At 46.7% G+C, this 27830-nt stretch overlaps 1 protein-coding gene across 4 annotated transcripts in view; it reads right to left on the bottom strand.

The window, feature by feature from the left end:
• Positions 1–27830, bottom strand: part of PCSK6 (proprotein convertase subtilisin/kexin type 6) — a 180567-nt gene that overhangs the window by 34661 nt on the left and 118076 nt on the right. For all 4 annotated transcript variants that reach the window (XM_032835983.1, XM_032835985.1, XM_032835987.1 and 1 more), the window contains 2 exons: positions 23941–24129; positions 20015–20151 (listed from right to left, as the gene is read on the bottom strand). In XM_032835983.1, the coding sequence (XP_032691874.1) occupies positions 20015–20151; positions 23941–24129 (326 nt within the window). The remainder of the gene's footprint in view (positions 1–20014; positions 20152–23940; positions 24130–27830) is intronic.

Genomic DNA, 27830 nt, shown 5'->3' with positions numbered 1-27830 from the left:
GAGTCCAACAGGGGGCTCGATCTCATGACCCCGAGATCACAATCTGAGCTGAAACCAAGGGTCAGACACTAAACTGATTGAGCCACGCAGGTTCTCCAAAGAGAAGCCTTTTAAATATTGTCAGATTTTGCTTAACATTGAACTTGGAATTTTCATAGGTTCTTGACTGAGACTGGCTGAAAATTCTCCATAATGTGCTGTTAGGATTTGGCATAAAGGATACACAGGCTTCATTCAACTACTGGGCACTGATTCCCTTTTTTCTACTGTGTGGAAGAGTTTATGGAATATTGATGTTATTTCTTCCATTTGAATGTTTAGTGGAATTTGCCAATTCATCTATCCAGCCTTGAGTTTCCTTTTAAATTATAGAAACAATTTCTGAGGATAATTTTAATCTTTATTTTTGTGTGTGTCAATTTTACCAAGTTGTAATTTTTTTTTCTTGGAATTGCCTATTTCCCTTCAAATTTCTTTCTCTTTCTTCCTCTCTTTTTTTGGTCACAAAGTTGTTTATCATGCCTTCTCCCAGTAACTTTAATGTATATAGGATTTATAATAACGTTCTCCGTTTTCATTCCTATAATGATATATTCTCAGTTTTTTGCCTTGACTGGTCTTCCTAGAGGTTTATCAATTTTATTCGTTTCTTCAAAGAACCAATTTATGGTTTTCTTGATTCTCTCTTCCATATCTTTGCTTTCTATTTTATTAATTTCCACTCTTAACAACATTTCCTTCTTTCTGCTTTCTTTGCATTGATGCTATTGGTCTTTCTCTACCATCTTAAGTTGGATGCTTAGCACATTAATTTCCAGGCCTTCCTCCTTCCTAATACATGCAGTTAGAGCCATAAATTGTTGAGGGAACAGAAGGCTGGCTGAGGACAAAGGACAACCGGACACCATGCAACCTCCCCCTACCCTCCACTCCTGGGTTGGGGGGTGGTGGACACGTGTGACATCCTTCCAGGAAATTCCTAACTATCTTAATGTTAATACCTTGTTAGAGGGAAAAACAACCTGAATGTGACAATGGCAAGGGCTCTAGGTATCCTGCCAGTCTTCTTTAACATATGAAAATCCTTTTGAAACCTCCCTTTCCCTCATCTCCCCCAACTCCCAAGTATAGAATCAACTACCCCTCAATTCCCCCTCCCCCCGACCCCCTCCATCCCTGCCCTGGCGGCAGCTCCTTCTAGCCAGGGATCGTGTCCCTTGTGCCTTCATAAAACCACTATTTTGCATCAAAGACGTCTCAAGAATTCTTGCTTGGTCGTTGGCTCCAGACCTCACCCCACCAAACCTCACCTATACTCCCAAAACCACATCAAATTTCTCCGTCTCCATTACTCCACGCTGGCATTCCACTTGTTTGCACACGTGCTATTTTTATCATCATGTAGTTTTACATATTTTCTCATTTAAATTATGGTCTTTTTCCTTGGACACATGAGTTATTTAAAGAAACGGTTTTCAATTTCCCAGTGTATGGGCTTTTCCTAGCTATCTTTTTATTTTGATTTTTAACTTAAGTGTAACGTCCGAGGACAGCGTTTATATGTTCCCATAGGCTGAAGCTTGCCAAAGAGCCCACTGTGTGGCCGATTTTCATAAATATTCCATTTAACGCTTGAAAAGAAATTGTACTCTTCGGTTGGTGGGTACAGTGCTCCAACAGGCCCTGTAGACTTGACTTGTCAGTTGCAACATCAAATATATTTGGGGGATAGTAAATCTCCTACCTTGTGTGTGAGTTTGGTTTTTTCTCTTTGTAGATTTTTTTTTTAAGATTTTATTTATTTATTTGACAGAGATCACAAGTAGGCAGAGAGGCAGGCAGAGAGAGAGGGGGAAGCAGGCTCCCTGCTGAGCAGAGAGCCCGATGCGGGGGCGGGGGGGAGGGGGCCTCAATCCCAGGACCCTAAGATCATGACCTGAGCCAAAGGCAGAGGCTTAACCTTCTGAGCCACCCAGGCGCCTCTCTCTTTGTAGTTTTAACAGTTTTCCACTTTCTATATTGAGAGGCCATGTCAGAATTCAACCAAATCTTCTATCAAGGTGTAGTAATACTCTTCCGTTCTAAGGATGAGCCTGTTGTCCTGATATTTCTGCTTGTCTGACGCTCGTAAAACTACACCAGCTTTCTTTGGGTTCGTATTTGTTTGGTATGTCTCTCCCCATCTGCTTTAGTTTTTAATGTTCCTGGGTTGTGTGTGTGTGTGTGTGTGCGCGTGTGTGTGTGTGTGCGGGCGTGCTTGCTTTCTGTTTCAGATAGCATTCCTTAGAGTTCTAGGGGTCAGTCCCAGCAGGACGCAGACAGCATAATTAAACTGGGATAATCCAAGGGCGCTTTGATAAAGAGGCTGTTTACAGAGGTGTGAGCGGAGCACAACAAATTGGCAACTTTGGGGAGTGGGGTTCATTGGGGCTAGCAACAGAAGGTATGTTAAGCCCTTATGTGTACTATATACGCCTGGCGAATGGAGGGCAGGGCTGTGACCCTGAAGGATGCTGGCTACTGGGGGCAGCTGGAGGGAAACAAAACAAAACAAAACCCCATAAATAAATATTTCCTTCTTCCCTCCATTCTCTTGTGGCGTTTCCCCTTGGCTGAACTAAACGTAAGCCACAGGCAAACAGTCTGTGATTAGGCCGGCCTCCTACAACGGGATGGAGGGAAGAAGAATGGAGAATGGGGCCAGTGGGCAGGAGAAACACATCTGATACATCAGCAAATATGTTTTTAAAAAGTCTACTATGACAATTTTTGTCTTCTCAAATGAAGCCAATGTACTATCTACCTTGAGTGTAACTACTGAGTTGGACTTGTTTTGTGTGTTCTGTTGCTAGTTTCTTTTTCTTCTCCTCCTTTTTTTTTCCCCTTAACTTTCTGTGCCTCTGAGGTCCCAGCTTTATGCAGGGGTTATACAACTCTCTGGGTGGGCTCCCCAGATCCAGCAAATACCCCAAGACACAAGTCACTATCATCACTCCATTGATCTGACTGTCAACATTTCAGTCAGCATTTAAAATTCTCTTCCGTGGGCAGGCAAGACCCTTGGTCTTCCTATGGTCTGAGGCAGGATTCTAGAACATCTTTTAATATTTCAATTCTGTCTTTGATTTGGGATAATCTGTTAATGGTTTAGAAAACATATTTACCTTACACTAAAGAAAAAAAAACATTATGGAGAAAATCAAATCCTAAAAAACTAGGAATGAAAAAAAAAACATTATCAAAACTCTGGAGGAAAACTTTCAGATTATCTATAAAAAAATTAAAGGTCAACTAGCATACCAGAAAAAATATTGATAGGAACTATGACACACCCTGCATTATTACACTGTATTTTTACCTGGAGTACTTCTCAACCTACTAAAGACAGGACTGAGACCTCTTGGGACAAAAACAGAAATGGCAATTTTCCAAAGAAAAACACATTTTTCTACAAATGTTTGGAAAAGGTACTCATCCTCATTAGTAATTATCGCAATGCAAATTAGGGAAAGATATCCTTGGTTTTCTCTCGAGCTGGCCAGTGAGTGTGCCTGGTGAGATTGTAAATTGGTTCAATTATTTTGAAAAGCAAATCAGTGATATGCATCAAAAAGTAGATATATGCTTCCATCTCTTATCTGTCCCAGTGATTTACTTCTGGTGACTGATCCCCAGGAAATAATTTTAAATTTAGGAGAAAGCTTTCTGTACTAAGCTATTTATAATAGCAAAAAAAAAAAAAAAAAAAGGAAAGGAAAACAGACTACATGTCCAACAATAGATGTACAGCTTAAATACATTATGGCATTCCAGTGAAGTTTTATAAAAAAAAAAAAATAAAACGCTGTTTATAAAGGATATATAATAACATTAAAAAGTACTTGATACACAAGTAATAAAAAGAAATACAAAGTTATGAAGGCAGTATGGTTAGAACTCTGTAAAATGTCAGGGAAAAAAAAAAAGACCAAATAGAATTACAGATATATTTTTGAACATGACATGTTTCTGAAAAAAAATAAAGTCAAATGTTCAAAAATTAAATGCACTTAAACATCTGATGGTGGATCTGTTTGCCAGAACACTGACCAGCGCAGTTAGCATGAACCTCGAGGTCCATCTTTGCACCTAACTGCTAACACCTTCTGAAGGAACCTCAGAAAGGGGTTTCAGGAGACCTCTTCTCTTCACATCATTTTACTTTTCATTTTCAACTGCATTTAGATTTTTATCTGCAACAGTAAGATAGTAAAGAAAAATCTTCTCTTTTTGTTACATTCACCATTGGGGGACACAGAACCAAGTCGAGAATGCCAGGATTCACAACCACGCACTACAGTGTGGGGTTGGACCCTCACCAGCTAAGTGGGAATCCACCCTTCTTTTTTTCTTGAACTAAGAGACCCCGGGAACTAGAACTGGAACTGGAACTCTTTGTGGTCCCTTGGACAAGTAGAAGGGAGGTGAAAAGACCTACTGAAATACTTGAATCCTTGAATTAATACTTGAATATTAAATACTTGAATATCAAACAAAAGGGGTTAGAAGTCTGGGGCACCTGGGTGGCTCAGTGAGTTAAGCCTCTGCCTTCAGCTCAAGGCATGGATCTCAGGGTCCTGGAATGGAGCCCCGCTTTGGGGCTCTGCTCAGCAGGGAGCCTCCTTCCCCCTCTCTCTCTGCCTGCCTCTCTGCCTACTTGTGATCTCTCTCTGTCAAGTAAATAAATAAAATATTTTTTAAAAGGAGGGAGGGTTAGAAGTGAGACTTTTGGATAGCCGTGCATGCATTGACCATTTGGAAACTTTACTGAGCTCTTGGCTTCTATTTCAAGAGAAGCAGGAGTGGTACTCTCAAATGGCACTTTCCAGAAACAAGAGAGTTCAGTGACAAACCTGAAAGCCAACACAGGAGGCTCATGATTTCAATCTGACTTCCTTTCTAGCCGCCAGTACAAGATAGACTGAGCCGCTGATCACAGATTGCCAAATTTCAACTCATCCTGCAAACGGAGATGAGCTCAAAACAGATGTCAATTAAAGAGAAGTCTGTAAAATAACAATGAAATGAGAAAAGCTTTGCTCTTAGGAAAAAAAGAAATGCATGCAACAGCTAACTATCTGAAAGGAAATCAGAAAACCAGGGAGCTTTTTATGATTTAAAAAAAAAAAAAAGGAAAAGAACAGTCACACAAGAGAGACTAATTTCTTCCACTTTTACTGATTATTAAATGTTTTACTGAGTGTGCACAGCCCAAAACAGAGTTGATTAAAATTATATGAGCTCTTGATTTAAACAAGGTTCATGGATGCACGCACATTCAGTCACTCAAATCCTCCTTGACTGTGGGCCGGGGAAGAGACAAAGAGCCTTAGCATTGAATCCCCAAAGGCAAACTCTGTCTGCTGACAGCGGAGTCGCACTGCACCAGTTCGAAACATGATGCTTTTGATCGTCTCTTTCTCCCCAATATTTCCTACAGATTATCAAAACTCACGTTCTGTCGGCAACCTGAGTGTGTGCCCAGGCTCCCTAGAAAATGGGAGTCTGGGGCCAAGCCTACAGGCCAAGGGAGGTGTGACCCGGGGCAACAGGAGTGAGGAGAAAGGGGGAAGGTGGGTTAGGGGGTTGGGGAACAGACACCAAGCTGGCCCAGCTTCACAACCAAACATCAGGGCGCTTGGCCAGGGGACATCTTCCAAAGAGCTTTGGGGGACTGTGGGGGAAGGGCAGGAACTTATCTCCTGGCTCTCACTGGGCAAACCTCCTGTGCGCTTCCGGTGTGTCCCCTGCCCCCTTCCAGGTAGCTGGATGCTGGGGAGCCTGGACGCCAAGCCTCCTCTGGAAGTAGAAAGAAAAGCCACAGCATCCCCAGGTCCTACTGGGAAGGACCTGACTCCCTAAGGCCACTGCAGCTTCCACCTGTGGGAACAACTGTGCCCCGGGCCAGCCTTCACCTGGGGGCGCTGAGGAGATAAGCTGGGGGTGAGGTGAGGTGAGGTGAGGTGAGGTGAGGCCCAAGGGCAGAGGGGTTAAGCCATTTTGGAGAAGTACATAACAGGTCAAGTGTGACGTGTACAGAGCAAAATGCAATCATTACACGTGCTTGGAGGTAGAAGGCATGAACAAGCATGAGCAATATTTGAAAAGAACCTTTCCCCTACGCTGTCCTCCCATTCAAGGGAGCATAGAACCTTTGTAAGATACTAGATAACAGTAAAAGGGAGACTCACAGAACTGGGCACCCGAGACACACAGATAGGTTCCAAGATGGCTTGCCACCGAGAAATATGTGTTGGTGCTTTTAATATTTCAGGCACTATGGCCGGACACTGATCAAAACCTTTTTTTTTTTTTTTAAATAAAGATTTTATTTATTTATTTGTCAGAGAAAGAGAGAGCACGTGCACAAGCAGGGGGAGCAGCAGGCAGAGGGAGAAGCAGGCTCCCTGTTGAGAAAGGAGCCGGATGCGGGACTTGATCCCAGGACCCTGGGATCATGACCTGAGTCGAGGCAGATGCTTAACTGACGGAGCCACCTGGGCGTCCCTGATCAAAATCTTTAAAAAAAATCCTCTGGAAGTATTTTTCTCATATAAAATATTCCTACATTTGAATATCATTCAAGCTCAATAAGTACTAATTCTATAATATTCCTAAGTACTGTAATTCCCATCACACATGTGCAGTAATGGAGGTGGAGAGAAGTTGTGTGACCAAGCCAGCAAGTGTCCTTGTTGGAACTTGGACTACAGCTGCCAGACACCCTCCTCTGGGCTGACCCCACACAGGTCCTAACACCTGAATCCTGTGCCCTGACCTCTGTTTACATCGAAGCCTGGTCTTCCTCCTGTCACCCACCAGGTCACAGGCAAGTCAACTGGACTGTGGGTTTGGGCTTGATCTTCATGTCTGTGCCCCTATAGCATACTCTGCAGGTTTTGGCAAAAGCACTGAACTTCTTTGATCTCACCCTGGCTTCAACTTTCACGTTTGTGCTAAGGAGAGAAGCAAAGATGGGATTCACAGAAGCCAGCAGGTGAAGTTGGGTGTAACTGGGCTGGGCTCCAAAGAAAGCCAAGATGTGTGAGAATTTCTTAAATGGCTCTGGCCCCAGGGAACACGCACAAAGGCCACTGAAAAGCCAGTCAGTTTGTGGTGTAAGATCTCCTCACAGCAGCTTCAAAAGCAAGCTGTTGGTTAGCAAGCTTTGGTTTCTTTTGTTGGGGGGCGGGGAAATAAAAAACATTGCTTAAGAAGAAGAAAGAATAGGAATGTACCTGCTGAGTTCAAGGCTTGAGAAGAGTTTTCCATTCAGGTCTTTGACTGGATGGTGATCCCACTTGCCCTCAGCACAGCAGCCCAGGATTCTGCTGTTTCCAGATTCCTGGGTTCTCCAGAAAAGCAGAGCCAGTTTCATTTTCCTCAAAGGCACTGAGACTGATCTCTGCCAGTGACCTCTGGGCCGGAACTTCCCCAGAGGGGCAAATGGACCACTTCCTAAAGTCTGTGGTTAGAACCCATGCCTATGGCAAGCCGATGGGGGTGGTGAGGGGAAGCTGAGTTTCCATGACAACCCTCTGTATGCCAGGTTGGGCTAGAAAAGTTCACTGCCATCAGGTGCTCACAACAGGCTATGAGAGAATTATTATTACTCACAAGATTCCCCCCTACCAGTAGCTGGTGGATCCAGTATCAGGCCCAAGGCCATATTACTTCAACATTCACGTTCTTTTCACCAAATCACACTGTGATCCCAAGTGCAGAATACCCCGGACATTTGTTTTGCAGTCGCTAGAACTTCTGCTTTTTGGCTTGCTACCGCGATATTTACCCTCCCATGTTCTAAGTTATGTTTTCTTAGAATATTACAAAGAATGAAAATCTTTTGTTCACTGGTTATTTATATTTTTTCTTTATGAACTGTCTTTTTAGGCTCTTTCCTCATTTTTCTACTGAGGTGCTCTGCATATTTCTTAGTGATTTGTAAGCACTCTTCATATATAAAGGCTATGATAGTATAAAGCTTTGTTTGCTATCATCTAACTATGGGGGTTGAGATGCTAGATATAAAGAAGGTGTCCGCCTCTGCATTGCAATTTTTTTTTTAATACCAAATATTGTTTTTTAACTCCCTGTCTTGGAAAAGAGACTTTTTAGCATATAGAATTCAAACTATAACTGTTTCCTGACTACAACATTTAGGCAGAAAAATAGTTTGATCTGTTAAATAAGCAGTTAAACCAATGGCAGTTAGACCTTTACCCTTCTGAGTGGGTCTTGAGAAGAATAAACTAATGAAATGAGAGCCCCTGATTGAGATGTCTAGTCCTGAGGGAGGGATCAAGGCTCTACTCAGAGATGGGTTGGCTCTGTTGGCAGAACAAGGAAATTGGGATTAGGGGACAGAGAACATTATAAAGCCTGAGCCTTGGTCACACATGGAATACATCTCCCTTAAAGGATACCCATCCCAAAAGATAGTCCATTCCCTACATGATTCCCAATAAGCAGTGGTGTGCTAGAACTAGTTTGCTTGATGTATTGACTGTTAACATTTTCAGGAACTTCGTGAACTGATGGATAAATACAGCCTTTATTAAAAATTAAATGATATAAACTTATACTTAACAAATTATATCGAAAACAAAGGTAACAGATACTCCAAAATCATCACTTCCTAATCATTTTACTGGATTCTGTCATTATCCATGCTTTGTGGTTTACCTACATTTATTCCATTCATACAGTAGAAATACTATCTACACTTGGATATTGTGTATCTCTGACGTAGCACTGGTGGCTTGAAATCAGCCCCGGTGGGAGCTTTTACACGTGGAAATCAATAAACGCTACAAACAGGGCTTGATCTACTGTTGATCTTCTAGACTTAAGAAAGTGATGAAGGAGGAAATATGCATAATGCAGATTAAACTTAAAAGTGCATTTTAACTGTAGCCAGCCATTACCTTGGCGACGGCTTTAAAAAATTGAGGCAATATTCTTCTGGTGTTTGAAAACTATCATCCAGTTCAGCAGTGAGGTCTCCCACGTCACTGACAAACATGTTCCAACTTATGTTTATGCCAAAAGACAGCTGTTCATCAACTGCAACCACGGACTGGCTATAGATACAAGAGCTTGGCAAAAATCAATGAATGCATTCTCTCGGCATCAATGCGCTAGGTGTAATTTACAATGTGAAGAGTGTATTTTGTTATTATTTGTAAACTGCGTGCTACGCATAGTCTGTATCAGCAAAATTTATACCACTGCACACACACATGCATATATACATACCCACACACTTACATAGATACATACTTGCCCCCCCGGAGTGCTCATTGTTACCACGCACATAGGGCAATGTCGGTAAAGGGCCCCAAACAACACCCAAATAAACACACCTCTTAATTACAAGGTAACAGAGCAATCCATTCACCTGCAATTTCTAAATAGGCTAGAGCACACAGCAGGAAGCTATGGCCATGGACCCACCAGCTGATTTCGTACAATGATGCTGAAACATAGCACATGCGTTCATTTACATTTTTCCTTTGGTGGTTTTCATATTATTATTATTTTTTTAAAAGATTTCCTTAGTTATTTGACAGAGAGAGACAGCGAGAGAGGGAACACAAGCAGGGGGAGTGGGAGTGGGAGAGGGAGAAGCAGGCTTCCTGCTGAACAGGGAGCCCAATGCGAGACTTGATCCCAAGACCCTGGGATCATGACCTGAGCCAAAGGCAGACACTTAATGACTGAGCCACCCAGGTGCCCCCTGGTTTTCGTATTATAATGGCAGAGCTGAGCACTTGTCACAGAGACCAGAAAACCTAAAATTATTTACTATCTGGCCCGTTACAGAAAAAGTTAGCAACTGTCAGGCTTGAGTGAAGTGAAAGAGACCATCTGTGGATGACTCGAGTTCAACCAAAATATTTTATAAATATTTTCCGAATTTTAATTTTAGGGTTTTTTTTTTTTTCAAGCAGAAGTTTCTAATTTTATGTGTATAAATATACTGAAATCATGCTCTCCTCTCCAAATGGTTAGCCGATTGTGGGAGCTTTTATTCAGCCCCTCATTCTTTTTGCCACCAATTTGAAATGTTATACTTAGTGTTTCTCGATGGGTCTACTTGTGGACTCTCTTTTCTGTTCTCCCTGACTTTTCTGTCTATACCAGCGCTAGGGTCATAATGTTTTCATTATTTTTTTTTTTAAAGAGTTTATTTATTTATTTGACACAGACAGAGATCACAAGTAGGCAGAGAGGCAGGCAGAGTGGGAGAAGCAGACTCCCTGTCTGACACGGGGCTCAGGGCTCGATCCCAGGACCCTGAGATCATGACCTGAACTGAAACCAAGAGTCAGATGCTTAACCAACTGAGCCACATGGGTGCTCTGCGAGTCAGAAGCTACATGTGGATTTCGGACTGCACCATAGCTTGGCAGCCCAAACCCCTGTGATGTTCCAGGGTCAACTGTATGTTTGAATACTTGCATCTAATTTTGGGGAAGTTCTCTTGTTATACTCTGTGCTCATTCTTCCAGATGAGTTTTATAGTCATTCAGTTAAGTTCCTCCCACCCCCTTAATTTCATGGTGATATTGATTGAGATTATATTTAAATGGTAGACTTGTGGGGCACTTGGGTGGCTCAGTAGGTGAAGCAGCTGCCTTTGGCTCAGGTCATGATCTCAGGGTCCTGGGATTGAGCCCCGTGTTGGGCTCTCTGCTCCGCGGGCAGTTAGCTTCTCCCTCTCCATCTCTGCTCTCTCTCTCCCTCACTCTCTCATTCTCTTGCTCTTGTTCTATCTCAAGTAACTAAATAAAATCCTTAAAAATAATAAATGGTAGACTTGTGAAAAACGACTATCTCAATGATATTGAAGTCTGAAACACAGTCAGAGGAAAACCCTTTAAAAATCAATAACCATCTATTCTAAGTGCCTATTGTGTTTCAAGTGCTCTGGTAGGTCAAAAAATAAATAAATAAAGGGCTGTGCCCGCACCCATGGTCACTCGACTCTCAGTCCAGGTGAAGCAGCCTCTCGGGAGAAACACTTTCTAGAAGTCATGACCATAGCACACAGTAGATGCTCCTGGTACAAGGCACCTGTTAGACTCCAATATTTGATTTGATCTCTATCTTATAATCAGGACACTTAAAATAAAAAACCAACTGAAAATATCCTAACGCCCAGATAGAGGAAAACCACTGGCCACAGGGCTAAAAAGAGAAACATCAACTAAAGGCTGCCCGTGGTCACCGAGTTCAGGCTCTGCCCTTGTGGCTGCCTGAGCTCGGTCAAGGTCACTGGTGTAGCTTGGCACTAGCTTCCTCTCCCACAAAATGAGGATCAAAACGCTCACAATAAGATTGCCACGAGGAGTCATGTTAAGAATAAAATATCCAGCACTTGACCCAGACTTCTAAATTTAACCCTTGCAACAGCCTTATGCAGAACAGGGACCGGGATTCAGAGAATGGCAATGACCTGTCTGAGGCCATGGCTGGCAAGTGGCAGAATATGGACCTGAGGAACAGGCTGGCTCCAGAGTCGAACCTCTGCAGTATTCTTTAAATTGCGGGTTCTTTAAAAACATGCAAATACAGGGGTGCCTGGGTGGCTCAGGAGGTTAAGCCTCTGCCTTCGGCTCAAGTCATGATCCCAGGGTCCTGGAATCGAGCCCAGCACCGGGCTCTCTGCTCAGCGGGGAGCCTGCTTCCCCCCGCCCCGCCCCTTGCCTGCCTCTCTGCCTACTTGTGATCTCTGTCAAATAAATAAAAAACAAAACAACGACAAAAAAAAATAAAACAAGCAAATATACACACATACACACTCATACATATATAAGCACCCACCCACACCCCACACACATGATACATACATTCATGCATACATACATATCCATCCGCATATACACATACATATACACACAATACCCGCTCCAATCCCTGTACACACACACACAGTTTGATGCCCTGCCTTATTCCTAGATGGATTTCAGGATAAAGAAAATCCAAATCTAGTCCAAAGAAGCTAACTCTCCCATGGCGTACTGAACCTCTGTTCCTCACACACATATGGGGGAATTAAGGTGTATTTGCTTCCAGGCAACTTTATCCTTGTTATCTTATTTAACTGTGCAAGCTGAATCTCTAGGACAGTCTTTCATGCTTGACCTCTGGGGAAGAAATGTTCCCCCAAGGTGTATTTTTCCCCCAGTTTCATGATGGAAATTTTCAAATAAAGACCAAATGGAGAAAACAATACAGTGAGTTCCCATGTCCCCATCACACAGTGCCAACAATCACCAGTGTTCTGCCCGTTTTTCTCCGTCTATCTCCTCCTCACTCCTCCCACCCCACATCCCCGGAAGTATTTATTTTTTACTTAAAAATTTTTTGTTTAGGTAAGCTCTAACTTTCCCCCCACCCCCAGTGTGGGGCTTGACCCCGAGATCAAGAGTCACATGTTCTACTGACTGAGCTAGCCAGGTGTCACTTCCCTGAAGTATTTTAAAGTAAATCCTAGGGATGCCTGGGTGACTCAGTCGGTTAAACATCTGCCTTCGGTGTCCTGGGATGGAGTCCCGCATGGGGCTCTCTGGTCAGTGGGAAGTCTGCTTCTCCCTCTCCCTCTGCCTCTGCCCTCTGCTCCTTTTCTCTTTCTTTCTCACTCTCACTCTCAAATAAATAAATAAAATCTTCTAAAAAAATTAAAGCAAATCCTAGATCGCCCTAATACTTCACTGGTAAATACTATCATATGTATCACTAGTGATAAGAACTTTCTTTTTCATCAACCTTAATTCCTTATCATCATCTAGGACTACAAGTTGCTCTGATTTTATACTGACTTTTAGCCATGAGATCAAATGACACTAGTACCTGATGGGCAATACAGAAGCATTATCATCCCTTTCCCCTCTTTGATACATTTCACAGCTCCCCTAGATCAGTGGGAATCTGGAAATGCTGGTGGAACCAAGAAAAACCTGGCCCATGTGGGTTGCTGCTCTTTTGGAATCAAAGGCAAGACTGGTGGCGGGGGAGGGGCGGAGAAAATTCAATCACAGAAAAAAAGTGAATTCTCTGCATTCAAGAGAAATCACATAGAAGTTTTAAACATGCCTTCAATTGTCTGAGACAGTCTATTTATGACTCTGTGAATACCAGCTTCGTGAAACTGAAGCCCATCAGAGCCATGGGCTAAGATACATGGTGTCGATTACAGAAAGAGGATTGGAAAGCATGACTGATGATATTTTCCATTTCGAGTCGATGACTCACAGCTCCCCTCATGGGAGCTCTTCAGGTGGTTGTGAAGGAAGCGTGCGTCTGGGACAGGGACCAACCACAGCCCTGGAGAAGCTCTCCGTGCAGGGCATGGAGCTGAGCCCTCAGGGATAAGTGGGGTGCAGAGAAGAACGAAGAAGCATGCTTCCACTTGCACCTGCCCAGCAGAACTGGCGTGTGGTCCATATGCAGTATAAGTAAGCGGATGCTGAATGAACGAGAGAAGGACCACGCAAAGACACCCTTGGTGCCGCTCAAAGCCAAAGTCACTGAGCAGAGCAGGGCCCACAGCATCACGTGCATCGTGGTCACAAGCCCCAGGTCACAAGGAGGTCGTGGGGGCTTCCCTGTGCCCCAGGGGGCTAGGCAGGATGCCCACCTGGGCAGGAGGCCTGGCTTGAGTGTGCTTTGCCTTGTGCCCCAGGTGAGACCACCAGTGTGGGCTCCGAGGTAAGGAGGGCAGGGTGGCAGGGTGGGGGGCGATCCTAAGCTACCTGGCCTGGGTTGTTTCCTTCCACACAAATCCTTAGCCAAGCCTGTTCATCCTCATCTTATAGGAGAGAAGGCGCAGCACCAAGACCAGGTATCCTTACAGACTGAAGGCTTGTATTCCCCCAAATTCATATATATATTTAAAGATTTTATCTACTTATTTTGTTAAGATTTTATTTATTTGAGAGGGAGAGAGAAAGGGAGAGCAGAGAGTGAGAAGGAGAAGCAGATTCCCCACTGAGCAGAGTCTGATGTGGGACTTGATCCCAGACCCTGGAATCATGACCCGAGCTGAAGGCAGACGCTTAACGCAGCCCCCCCTTCCCTCTTCCACCCTACTTCACATGTTGAAACCTGCCTCCAGTGGGATGGCGTTAGGTGGTGGGGCCTCAGGAAGGAGGGTAAAGCCCTCATGAATGGGGTCAGTGTCTTACTAAAGTGACCCCAGAAAGGGAGCTGGCTGAGCTTCTGCCACGCAAGGAGACAAGGCGAGGGTGACCACCTGTGATGGGGAAGACTGCCCTCCTGGGAACCCGCCCACACTGGCACCCGGATCTCAGACTCACCAGCCTCCAGAACGGTTAGAAATGAATTTATCCTATCGAGAGCTACCTAGTCACCAGCTGCAGGGGACTGAGGCACATGGTTTCCCCGGGGACTGAAACTTCCTGCGTTCAGAAATGCCCAGACTTAAAATTTTGAGCATTCTCGATGGGCACCTTCTGAAAGGCAGCCGTACTTCTCCAGAAGATGTTCCACAAGGTGGGATCTTTGCTCTGGCTCCACTGTCCCCGGCTCCCTGGCCCAGGCCTCACGGGCCCCGGATGGCCAACTGGGGTGGTCTGCGAAGCGCTTGCTAGCCCACCCTAGACACGGAGCTCCTTGTGGAGCCCACCCTCCTACCCCTGGGCCCACGCCTGCTTCCCACTGAGGGGCAAGGTCCCAGGGTGCCCACATCCAGCACTTAGCGAAGTTCAATAAAGGTGTGCTGAACGCACGAATGAATGAAAAGCCATTTGTAAACGCAATGCAGCTGTGAATCAGGATGTGCGCACTCCTTTCCACTCCTTGCTTGTCCCCTGGAGGAGAGTGATCCTGGGAGCAGACACACCCTTCCCTTGGCCCAGGAACTGAAGAGGAACGGGAATGACTAATCTGCTACCTGGTTTTTGAAGAACAGCTTTAAAACGAACGCCATAAATCGGGTTCAATCAGACAGGGGGTGAGGATTGCTTGAGCTAGCATACTCCGGAGACTCAGTTACTTAATAAACCCTTGTCTTAACTGAGATTTTACAGTACTATTCCAGAGCCTGTGCTAGTTGGTTCATTGGTTTAAGCAATTAAAGGAGTTGCAGAGATTTGAAGGATATTGAAATGAACCACAAAGGAAGCACCCTTTGCCCCCGAAACAGCATCTCAGCAGCAGTGTAAAGAAAAGAGAACAGCACTGCTCTCTCTGGCCAGCCTGTCTTTGTATTTGCTGCATTATTCTTGGCACTGAGGTTGGCAGCCACCCTGACCCGACAACCAGGGAGGGAAAGACATGTGCTTTGGGATCGCTCATGCCCTGGGTCCCAAAGACACTGACAGGCAGTTCTCAGGCTTGCTTTTCTGCTGGGCCCCAGAATGCTGGAGTCAGTAGGAAACCTTGCCCAAATGATGTTGCCTTCTTGGCAACTGGTGGTGTCTGAGGTGTCTGAGGTCCCCAACAGACACCAGCAGACTGACCTGAACATGTCATCGCTGGACATATCCCTGCTTTGAAAGGCAGACTGGTTGAAAGCTCATTCTCCCTCTTTTTTTTTTTCTCCCTCCCTCCCTCCGCCCTGGAGAGATGCTGCTGGAACCAAGACCAAGCCCCCTCTTGCAGAGGGAGGAGCACTAATGCATGGGTGTGCTGAGCGGGTAACCCAGAGGGAGGCACCCATCCTGCTCCTGCACAGAAAGAAGGGCTTGGAGTAAGCAGCAATGCTGAGGCCGCTTGCCAGTACTTGTTTCGGGAAAGGCCAGCTCAGGAGCGGCACCTCCCTAAGGGGTAAATCTTGTGCAAATGAACCGCTTGCAGGAACAGCTGCAGGAATGTGCAGACTGTGTGACAGTGTGTCCCTGTCCCCCAAATTCAAATAAGCCACGGAAGGCCAGAGCTAGAAGATTTGTCACAGGTAACCCCCCACCCCCCTGCCAAACTGAGCTCCTGATCTCCTCTCCAGCATCCCCAACCCCTCAATGTCGCACATCTGGGAAACTGTGAAGTCCGTTCTTGCACTGCAAGAACAAAACGTCTGGAGTCCTCGATGGCCCCTCTCTTCTCTCAGAGCCCACATGGGATCTGTCAGCCCGTCCTCTCAACACGACTTTTAGAATCTGACTGTTTCGAGTATCTCTACTGCTCCCACCCTGGTCTGCGTCACCTTTTCTCCTATTGTGATGATGACCTCTCTTCTGGTCTCCCTGCCTCCTTGCCTCTGCCCCACTCTGACCACACTCGAGGGTAGTCTGACCCAGCTATCAGAGGGAGCCTAGGAACGAAAGTTCAGATCATCTCTCCCCTCTGCTTAAAATCTCCCAGTGGCTTCCCCTCAATCCTTGTGACGGAAAGCCCGGTGCCCTCTGGTCTGGCAAGACCCGGGGTACCACTCAACACACCCCATCAGCACCCGCATGCTGATCCAGCCACCCACGGGAAGGGCTGGCGCAGGGATGTCTGGGATCTCCTGGGTGCCTGTGATCTTGCCACCTACCCAACCCGTGCAGGAGAAGGAGGACAGGGGTAACCTCGGGCCAGCAAGACCCCCTCCAGGATGTGGACGAGCCACACGGGCCACAGCTGCAGAGACAGGCACTTCCTCTCTTAGATTTCAGAGAGCAACTCACTCTGCTCTGTTTCCCAGCCGAGGACACGGAGGCCCAGAGTGCGGCCCTGACTTGCAAAGTTCTTGGATGTGTAAATAAACACCTACCAGAATCACAGCTGTGTGCCTGCTCTTTGCCACTACAGACACGGGCCTCAAACAGACAGATTGTGCCGACGAACAAACAGCCCCACAGATGCCTGGGTCCCTGTCAGTGCGGCTGCCAGCTTCCGTCGTGCTGACCTCCCAGGCATGAGGCAGCGCTGACGGATGCTGGACGTCTGCCTGGTGCCCACGGCAGGGGATGCTTGAGGACGCAGGTGGTAGGAGACATGGGTCCTTAACTTTTAACAGCAGGCCAGGGCACTTTGGGGCTTTTAAAAGGAATATGGGAGCTTCTACTTTGAAAATATGTTTCAAGTGATTTAAAATTTTGCTTTTTTGTCTTTTTAGACTTTGTTACCATAATATCTTTTAAAGATGGTCATTTATTATCCTAAAGGCAAAAGAATGATTTTGGGGGGTGAGGGCAGGGAAACCTTATAGGTGACTTGATCATTTAAAGTTGATTTTCTTTTTTGTTGTTGTTTTAAAGATTTTATTTATTATTTATTTGACAGAGAGATCACCAGTAGGCAGAGAGGCAGGCAGAGAGAGAGAGAGAAAGAAGCAGGCTCCCTGCAGAGCAGAGAGCCCGATGCGGGGCTCTATCCCAGGACTCTGAGATCAGGATCTGAGCCGAAGGCAGAGGCTTAACCCACTGAGCCACCCAGGTGCCCCTAAAGTCAATTTTCTACATAAGGCAAGTCAATGCTCTTTTCTTCTCCCTGGTTTAAAAAAAAAAAAAAAAAAAAAAAAAATCCCCCAAAATGGTGCTTCATGAAAAATTCAGAAAAGGAACAGGGCAGGTGAAGGTTCTAGGGTGGTCAAGAAGCAGGCCCCTGGGGACAAAAGAAAAATGAAAGCAAAGCTCAGGGAAAGGTCTCCACAGATAAGTGCTGGGAGCATATCTCCGCCCTTCTCTATGAGTCTGAATCCAACGGAGAGAGATATGAAGACGTCAGAGACTGCTGTCAGTGACCATAGCAGAAGACGTAATGATTATACTAATTTCCTCCCTGGTGTAGCCCCATCACCTCCATCAGTGCTTGACCCAAAGTAGGAATTCAATAAAGATCACTTCAAGGTATGGTTATGAACCAAAAAGAGAGTGATGGAAAGGCTACCTTCCCAGAGGGGGGAAAAAATCCGAAAGCAAAATTAAGAAAACCCTTCTGTTTACAACAGCATCAGAAATAACAAAATACTTAGGAACAAATGTCACCCAGGAAGTACTAGACGTGTGGACTGAAAACCGCAAAACAATGCTGAAAGAAATGAAACAGATCAAAATAAAGGAAAAGACATTTGTATCCATGGATTGGAAAACTCAATATCGTTCACATGGCAATATTCCCCAAACTGAACTAGATTCAGTGAAATCTCTATCACAACATCAACTAATTCTCCACTCCCCCACCCCCGAAATTGACAAGAGGATCCTGTGATGTGTATGGAATTGCCAGGGACCCAGATTGGCCAAAACAATGTCAAAACAGACGAGCAAAGCTGGAGAACTCATAGTTCCCCATTTTGAAACTTGCTACCAAAACGATGGTAATCAAAACAGAGTGGTATTGCCCTAGGCACAAGTGAACAGACCAGTGGAAGAGACCCAAGAGTCCAAAAATAAACTCCATACATCTATGGCCAATCAATTTTCAATAATTATACCAAAATCATCCAGTGGCGGATGGAACAGCTTTATAAATGGTGCTAAGACATCTGGATAACCATACACAAAAGAATGAATCCGCACCTTCAGCTTGCACTACATGGAAAATTAATTCAAGGGGTGTGCCTGGGTGGCTCGGTTGGTTGAGTGACTGCCTTCGGTTCAGATCATGATCCTGGAGTCCCAGGATTGAGTCCCGCATTGGGCTCTCTGCTCAGCAGGGAGTCTGCTTCCCCCGCTGACCTTCTCCCCTCTCATGTTTTCTCTCTCTCTCTCTTTCTCCCTCTCACATAAATAAGAATCTTAAAAAAAAAAAAAAGAAATTGTGGAAAATTAATTCAAAATGGATCAAAGTCCTAAATGTAAGAGTTAAAACTATAACACTCTTCGAAGAATACAGACTTCAATTTTGACCTTAGATCAGGCGATAGTTTCTTAAACACGAGACTAAAAGCACAAGCTATAAAGGAAAAAATAAACTGAATCTCATCAAAATTGAAAACTTGGGGATGCATCAAAGGGCGCAACCAAGAAAGTGAAAGAATGACCCACAGAATGGGAGAGAAAATTTGCAAATCAGGTATCTGGTTAGGATCTAGTATCCAAAATATTGAAAGAACTCTTACAACCCACTAATAAAAGATAAACAATCCAGTTTTTAAAACAGGCAAAAGACCTGAATAGACATTTCTCCAAAGAAGATGTAAAAATGTCCAATAAGCCTACAAAAAGATGCTTAGCATTATTAGTCATTAGGGAAATTAGTACAAATCAAAACCACAATGAGATATACTTCACACTCACTAGGATGGTTATAATGAGAAGAAAATGAAAATAATAAAACAAATGTTGAAGACGATGGAGAGAAACTAAGATCTGCATATCGTGCTGGTAGGAAGGCAAATGCTACAGCCACCATGGAGAACAGTTTGACGGTCCTTCAACCAGTCGGACATAGCACCGATATACAACCCAGCCATTCCTTTCCTAAGTATACAACCAAGAAAACTGAACATGTACGCCCACATAAAAACTTACATGAGGATGTTCAAGGCAGCGTGATTCACAACAGCCGTTAAGTAGAAACAACCCAACTGTCCATCAACTCATCAAATGATAAACCAAGTGTTATATATAAAATCATATGCATACACTTAAATTGCATTTAGCTGGGGAAGGGAATGGAGTATGGATACATACAGATGAGTCTTGAAACCATTATGTTAACTGGAAGATCCAGTGGCGAAAGGTGACATATTGTGTGATTCCGTTTACGTGAAATGTCCGGAAGAGGCAAATCCATAGAGTCAGAAAGTTGATTAGGGGTTGCTGGGGGCTGGGAGAATGGGGAGTATCTGATTCATGGATATAGGGCACCCCTTTGGAGTGATGACAAAGTTCTGGATTTAGGTAAGTGGGGACTATTGCCCAACTCTGTGCATTTAGTTACATGCTTTAAAAACCATTTCCATGGTGAATTATACCTCCATAAAAGAAATTACCAGAGACGCTACAGTTAAATAAAAGTCTGGAGTTAACAAAAGGGCTGAGATACAAAGTGGTGTGTGAAATTCCTGAGAGCCACTGACCTTGCTTCTCTGGGTTGCGGACCTGGGACGGCATGTCTTGGATTTCCAAGGTCCATTCCCCCTCGGCCTTCTCTCCCCAGCAGTGCACAGTCATGAATTCCCAGTTGGTGAACCCTTCATTGGAATGATCCAGCAATCTGCAATTGGAGACTCGGGGTGAGAACCCAAAAGGGTCGGGAAAGGAGTGGTGCGTAGAGGGCCGGGCCCGAGGGGGGCTGTCTCCTGGCTCGGAATTACTCCTTAGGTGATGGGTACGATCCCGCTGAACAGCATCTCAAGGGCAGCAGCTTTGAGAATGGAAGGAAAAGACGCCTGGCTCTCAGCTGGGAAAAAGGCGAGGTAAAAGCTGGGCAAGCTTTCAAACCCTTGACTGATGAACCCCCTGGCCAGCAGCTTCACCTCCATCATCCTGCTGGGTCCCCCAAATATTCTGAGAGGCAGGCAGCCTGGCAGGACTCATGGGGGCCCAACAGGGACTCAGCCAGCGATGGTCTCCCTCCTGCCATCCATCCCCCTTTATAGACAGAGGGATCCCACGGGTTGTGATGAGTGGCAGGTCCAACAGCCAGTAACTAGCTGAGCTGGGACTCACTCAAGGGCATTCTGACCCCTGTCCTTGTTCTTTCCATCATCAAGAAGTGTTTCAGAGGTTACCAAAGAAGACCCTCCAACCTCCCCACCCCAATGCCAGCAGTGATCCTCCAGAGACCATCTACCAAGGCCTGGGTACACAAAGACCGAGGCTAGACCACATGCCCCAGGAGCATCACAAAGCAAGCCTTTCTAAGATGCCAGTCTGTGGAATGAATGGAACCTTCACACTGGTCCCGGGGCCAGCTCTCTCATGCTCTTCTCCAGAAGATACGAAGAGGGGAAAATGTGCAACTCTTCAGGGCTGAAGGGTGTTTCAACAGGTGCATCGGGGGAGATGACCTAATGGGACTGGCTGCTTTCCAGTGTGTGCAGGAGACACCCCTGCACGCAGCAGGGGGCGGGGGGGGCGAGGCGCAGGAGCTCCCTCCCCTCCACCGGTCTCCCCCTCCCAGGTTCTGAGGAGCTTCCAAAGCCCATGGTCTTTCCAGACTGTGATTTCAGCCCAGATCCATTTTTCTCTCATTTGACTTGAACAGGAAACAGGAAGCAACTCATGGGCTCCCTCTTTCTTCTAATCTCCCCTGAACAGTCTCAGGTTCTTCTCCCTTCCTCTTCCTACCCCTTCTAATTCTGTTATCTCTCTTTTGGGACAGGGTCTTAACTTAACCTGAGAGCTCCTTATTGCCCGTCAGAAGTTCAAATGCACGTTTTGTGTGATGTAAGATTGGATTCCTGATTTGGGTGTTCTTTGAACATCCAGCGAATGCATAAACATGCTTATCGTGAGAACATTCCCTGCATGGAGGAGAGGGAAGGGGAGGGGGCACATCCTGTCCTTTCTGGTAAGGAACTGCAAAGGTCAAGGCTGATTTTTCGCACATGATGCCAAGCCGAACGGAACGCACTCGGGACAGGACAAAGATAAACGGTCCTTTAAGGGCTGAAAGACTTAACTGAAAGTTCACTTAACTCCATGTCAAAAAAATAAAATAAAATAAAAAATCTGGCCATCTGAAAAAGCTGCCCAATGGAGCACGATGTGGAAGAAAGGAGAAAGTAACAGATCCCCAGACATGCACTCTTGATAGAATCACAAAATCTGTGCCGTGGAAAAACAACACATTCCCAAGACGGAGAGGATTGCCAAGTGGCCGCAAGGCAGGTTTCAAGGGCTCGATGGCAGAGGAACAGCAAACGGGTCGTCGTGAGCCCAACGAACTTGGCAGGACCCACTCTCTTTCATCTCAGGGGCTCACACTGGACCTGAGCAGGATGGAGCTTGGAAGGGAAGGGGAAAACAGAGAGCGGGGAAAGCCAGTGGGGAGATGCTGGGGTGCCGGAAAGTTCTTCCAGCTCAGGTAGACGGATGCAGGAGGGACAGGATGGGAACCAGGCGTTTTCACCTGCAGCATTATATCCAGTTCCTGCAGCCATCCCAACTGCGACAGGAGTCAAGTGACATTTCCGGAGGTGAGGAGTAAAGAGAGGAGAAGTGGCTGGCTCCGGGGCGCCCCGCCGGGAAGTGAAGGAGCGGGAGCAGCAGCTCCTTGGAGTCTCTTGGCTCCAAAGCCCATCTGGGTGTCGGTCCTTGCAGGTCACAGCTGCCCTGCTGCCTACGACCGGTCACCCCAACCTCCAAGCCTCATGGTGGCTCTCGGTCCACCCGGGTCACCCTCTGGTGCTCGTACCTGGCTCCTGTCTCGAATTCGGGGCTCACCCCCTCGGAGGCCTCCTGGTGTGTCCAGCCTGCAGCAAACGGGGCTCTAGGGAGGGGACCTCACAGGAAGCCAGAGAAGTGGGAGCTTGTGCATGGCCTAGGGTGCCTGAAGCTGACCTGCCCATCTGCCCGTCTGCCCAGCTCCAGTCTGGGGTCCGCACGGGGAACGAGCGCCCACCACAGAGGACTTCCGATCTTGCAAGGAATGCTAGAAGTCCAGACTTTTAGATGGAATTTCTCAAAGTTCCAGGAACAACAACTGCAACTCAGGGTGTAGAAGAGCTTAACAGTGTGGTGGGCCAGCTGGTACCCTCAGACCACTCGCAGCCTTGTCACCTCCAGGCCAAGGCAGAGGGTGGTTCCAGCCTTGGGAATCAGATGCCCCCTGTGGCTCTTGTGCTACAAGGCTGGCACCTGACCTGGTAGGGAGGGCCTCAGTCGGATGGCCGAGCCCTGCAAACCCATGAAGCCAGGATCTGGTCCCAGGGCTGGTTCCAGGGCACCGACCGCAAATGCCTGCCGCCTGCCCTCCTCCAGACAAAGGCCGGCATCTGCCTGTCCCTGCAGCAGGCCAATCTCTCGGTCTTCAGCCACGTAGGGGTGGGGTGGATGGGGGTAAGAGAAAGGGCAACTCCTGCCTGGTCCTGAACGGAGCCCTTCACGCGACCCTCTTTTCTGAACCCTACAGCCTGACTCTGGGTGCTACCCGAGGCAAGTAACCCAAGTGAGGCAAGCGGGCCCAGTGTGGGCAAGCGGGGAGTAGGGCTACAGCCCAGGGGTGGGAACAGGCAGTCATAGGGGGTCTCCTGGTGGGGATGGGGGGGGACACAGTCTGGTTGTCCGCTATTTTTCAAGAGAAATGCTGGCTTGTCCTGAAACCTTTCTCTTCCCTCTGCCTCTTAGCCAAGGGAGCCCCAAAGAAGCCCCAATCCCTCTCCCCCTCCCCCAAGCTCCCCCAAATCCCTTTAAGCCATTCACCTGCCAGCGACACAGACGCATCAAAGCACTCGTCCTTGTCTCTGACCTTGTGGAAGAAACGGCTCCATGGCTTTCCATGATGTGAAACTCCAGAATTCGGAGCCTGTTTCTGGGGCCTTCAGCTAAACAGGGACCCTCTCAGGCGCATGCATGAGAATCCTGCCCTGAGCAGCCTCCAGGGCCCCCATGAGAGCCGCATCGCCCACAGAGCAGAGCCTCCTGCCCACATGAGTTCAACAGCGCTACGTACAACCGGATGGCCATGTGGGAGCTTTGGGAGGAAGGCAGTCCTCCTCTGATACACGTGCTCACTTCAGATGCCACATGAATAGGAGAACAATGACCTTCAGCACACTTCCAAGGGCAATTAAGTCATAGCCAGAATTCCATAAATCTCTCTGTTAAACGAAGCAGTCACACATCCTCGTCACCCCAGCCTGGAAACGAAAGCTCCCCAGGACGGTTCTAAAGGCCAGGTTTCCGGTTAGTGGCTGGGGGGGGGGGTACATGCAAACGTCTCCAAGAGAAAGCTGCTGGCAGTACCAACCCGCCCAGGTGCTCCGCAGGGTTGCTGCGACCTCCGGCTGGATGGGCCCTCCTGATAAGCCCCAGCACCCCTGCCCCAGCCTGGCCTTACCTCTTGGCCAATAGTTGAGACTTGGTTCCCGAGGGAGAAATGAGGTGGATCTGGAGGTCTCCCCGGCGTGGGTGGGAAATAGAGATGCGAGCCACCACGTGCTCCAGGTAGCTCACGCGCTGGTCTGAGTGGTCGGCACAGGCAGTGGTCAGGGTGGTGGTCCGCAGAGTCTGCACCATGGGGATGCTCCTGGGAGATGAGGGAGGGGCTCAGGACTCGAAACCAGAGGCTCCAAGTCTCAGCAGGAGCGCCGTGCACTGAGACCCCCCCAGAGACCCCCAGGGACAGCTCCAACCCCTCCTGGATGCTCCCATTGGAGCTATCCTGCCAGCCAGAAGACGTTTGCTCTTCTGGAACTTGCTTAGAGATTTAAAGAATGGCTTCACATACAAACTCAGCGAACACACCCAGTGATCAGCCTCCTCAGTGCCCAGGAGCTGGCTTCTAAGTAGCCTATGATCAGCTCATTGCCTCAACTGCTGGAGTTAGCAAGGCTTTCAAACCCTACAGCTTTGTTTCAAAGACCGGCCTTGATAATACAAGTCACAATGCCGAATGATAACAGCAAACATTCCCTGAGCAGACAGCATACCGGGCGCTAGACGGGGCACTCATCTGAGAATTTACAAGGATTAATCCATTACATCCAGAAAGAGGTCACACACAGCTACTGAGAAGCAGAGCTGGGATATGAGGCTCAAGCTCACTGCCTCCACTTTTGTGCCACACTGTCCCTCAAGGATGCTGGTGTGGGTCCATACTTCTGTTCAAGATACCGAGGAAGGGGAGATCAACAAGGTACCTGGGGTCAGAGCCAGGCTCTTGTGCTGAATGCACCAGCCAAGGCTGTAATGGCTGGCCCAGAGTCACGGCAGAAGGACAGGAGCTGGTCCACTTCCTACCTGGGAGTACCGGGGACCCCATGGATAGTGTTGTCCCCTCCCTCTCCTGTCCTCTGATGGGAACGGACGACAATTCTCTTAATAAGTCAAGGCAGTTTTTACCATATGGGATGAAATCTGAGAATAAGCATTGAGTCCCAATCGTTTCCAAGTTAGTTCCACAAGAATCTTCTAACACTCCCCAGAGGAGGTAGATACTAAGCCTGCACCGGCATCCAGGCTGGGCACTCCCGTCGAGTCTGGGCCATTGTGGCTCACCCCCACCACTAGTAAACTGGGGGAAGATCTCCCGCCTCCCAGCAGCACATTAATAATTCCCCACTGCTCAGCCAGCGCTTGGTTTATCACGGGGAGCGCTTTGCTAATTTCACCCCGACTTTCTGCTCAGGAGGGGAGGCTTGAAGCGTGGGCTCGGCATCTCTCAGGAATTACATCGCTTGGCTCTCCCGGGCCTGAGTCATAAAAAACAATCAAAACAGCTATAAACAGTGATGTAATTCCCTCGGAGACTCTGTAAATATCTGAAAACACGAATTGCCTGCATCATAAATTGATTTCGAGATGCTGACTTCTTTCTCCACCTTCTCCCAAATTTTCTTGTCTGTGTTTACAGGTCAGCGGGCAGATGCAGAACCTCTCCTGGGCCCAAGAGGAAGATCAAGAGAAAGCAGAAACAAACAGTATCACCAAGTTCTAAAAACCTGCCCCATCCCCTCTCACACCTTTGGTCAATGGGCAGGAACAATCACTCCTACTGAGAAATAGACCTGAAATGGACCTAGAAATAGAAATAGAAATAGAAATAGACCTGAAATCCCACTGAGGAATCCTTAATCCTAAGGATAAGGCAGAGGATTCCAGAGAATGGGAACCAGGTATGAGAAACCGCAACCCCACTCGACCCTCACCTGGCCCTCTCCCTGTGGCTTGGCCATCCTGCTGACATTGAGAGGAAAAAAAAAAAAAAGCATCTCAAGGAGTATTAAATACTCTGTGACATTATTAAAAGATTCTTGCATTTTTTTTTCCTTATTCTTACTCTTCCTGAGGGACTCTAACTTCTAGGCCACCCCTGAGGTCAGAAAGCTTAGTTGGTTTAATATACAGAGTCTGCCTTGCAGCTGCCCAGGGTGCGGATGGTGGGTGTGAGGGGCCACGGGTCCCTTTGGGTGTTAAAGACCAGCCCAGCTAGATTTTCAAAACTAAGCCATTACCCCCAATGGGGGGGTGGGGTGGGTGGGGGAGGCTAGGAGTCCCTTTCTCCAGGGAACAAGTCTAATTATAACAATTAATTCTTAGGAAATCTCAGTTACAGGCCACCAGATCCCCCTCATTTGTGCAAGTTCTAGGGGAGGGAGGGGAGCCCAGATAGCCACCCAAGGACAATGAGTTGTTCCCCTCCTTACATGCAGTTAGCCTTCCCCACATTTTATTTCTGCTCCCGCTGGAGCAAATAACCTAACATTCCAAATCAGGAGCTTTTACATTTCCTTTAAAAAGAAACAGGTGAGGGATGGGGGGAGACTTGAAAATGTTTCAGGATATTCAAGCTGAAAGTTTTCTGTATTTCAGATAGAAACCCCAAGGAGAAGGGGGAAAATCCCAAAACTGAGGATGTACCGTATGGTAACTAACATAATATAATTAAAAAAAGAAGGAGGCTGAAAAACAATCTGAGGGTTTTGAAGGGGTGGGGGGTGGGAGGTTGGGGGAACCAGGTGGTGGGTATTGGAGAGGGCACGGATTGCATGGAGCACTGGGTGTGGTGCAAAAACAATGAATACTGTTCTGCTGAAAATAAATAAAAAAAATTTTAAAAAAATCAAACATTAAAAAAAAAGAAGGAGGAGGAGAAGAAGAAGGAGAAGGAGAGGAAGAGGAAGAGGAGAAAGAAGAAGAAGAAGGAGAGGGGAAGGAGAAGGAGAAGAAAGAAGAAGGGAAGCCAAATATCAAGTCACCACTTTGTAAGGATTAACTCTTAGGAGGAAGGTGAAACCATCAATGGGGTAGGGGGTGGGTAGGAAAAGGGAAGCTTCTCCCCATCCTACAGTTATTTCAAAGATAACTGTATCTTTGGGCACCTCAGCGGCTCAGTCGTTAAGCGTCTGCCTTCCACTCAGGTCATGATCCCAGGGTCCTGGGATGGAGCCCCACATCGGGCTCCCTGCTCAGCAGGAAGTCTGCTTCTCCCTCTCCCACTGCCCCTGCTTGTGTTCATTCTCTCTCTCGCTGTGTCTCTCTCTGTCAGATAAATAAAATCTTAAAAAGAAAAAAAAAAGATAACACAGAAAATGCAAGTTGACCACAAAGCCGGTATACTTTTTAGTTTAAACAACGCGCAGGGATTATCTTTGTAACTAAAAATGTCGCATGGTGATTAAACTGTAATTGTTGTCTGTGTACCCAAGGCCATCCTCCTAGGACCGCAGAGGAACCCAAGGGGTTAAAAAATCCCACAAGACCTATCTCCAGACCCAGTGATATTTAAACTATGGAGACTGCCCTACTTTGAACCAGTCTCTGAGGACAGACTTGTCACTTCCTGTTGAACCACATTTCAGACTTAATTACTGATACTCCAGATGTTCCTCTTTCATCCTGAAGTCTCTTAAACAGCTCCCTTCTCCTGAGGGGGTGGAGGGTTCCCAACGACAGGCAGCCTTGACAGTGACTTCTAGTAACTCCCGACCAAAGCTCCTTCACCTCCTGCCTCTCCCCAATGTGTAACAGCATCTAGTGTCTTGTAAATGTGTAGAAACAAGATCCCAATCTACTCCAGTCAGTGCCCTCGCCAAATCACAGAGCATCAGAGTGAAATCCAGAGCCAAAGATAAACATTTTCAAGGACGGGTTTTCCCTACTCTCTGAAAGTAGATCATTCCTCCAGCTGAGACCAAAGGCATAAAGCAAAGAAGCAATTACCATTCATTTATTCATTTACATGGGGGGAAAAAAAACGTGGGAGCATTCCCAGACCCCAAAAGTCAC

This window comes from Lontra canadensis, unplaced genomic scaffold (assembly GCF_010015895.1).
Source record: "Lontra canadensis isolate GAN:19392208 unplaced genomic scaffold, GSC_riverotter_1.0 scaffold89, whole genome shotgun sequence".
Lineage (NCBI taxonomy): Eukaryota > Metazoa > Chordata > Mammalia > Carnivora > Mustelidae > Lontra > Lontra canadensis.
This window is presented reverse-complemented; position numbering and strand designations above follow the sequence as displayed.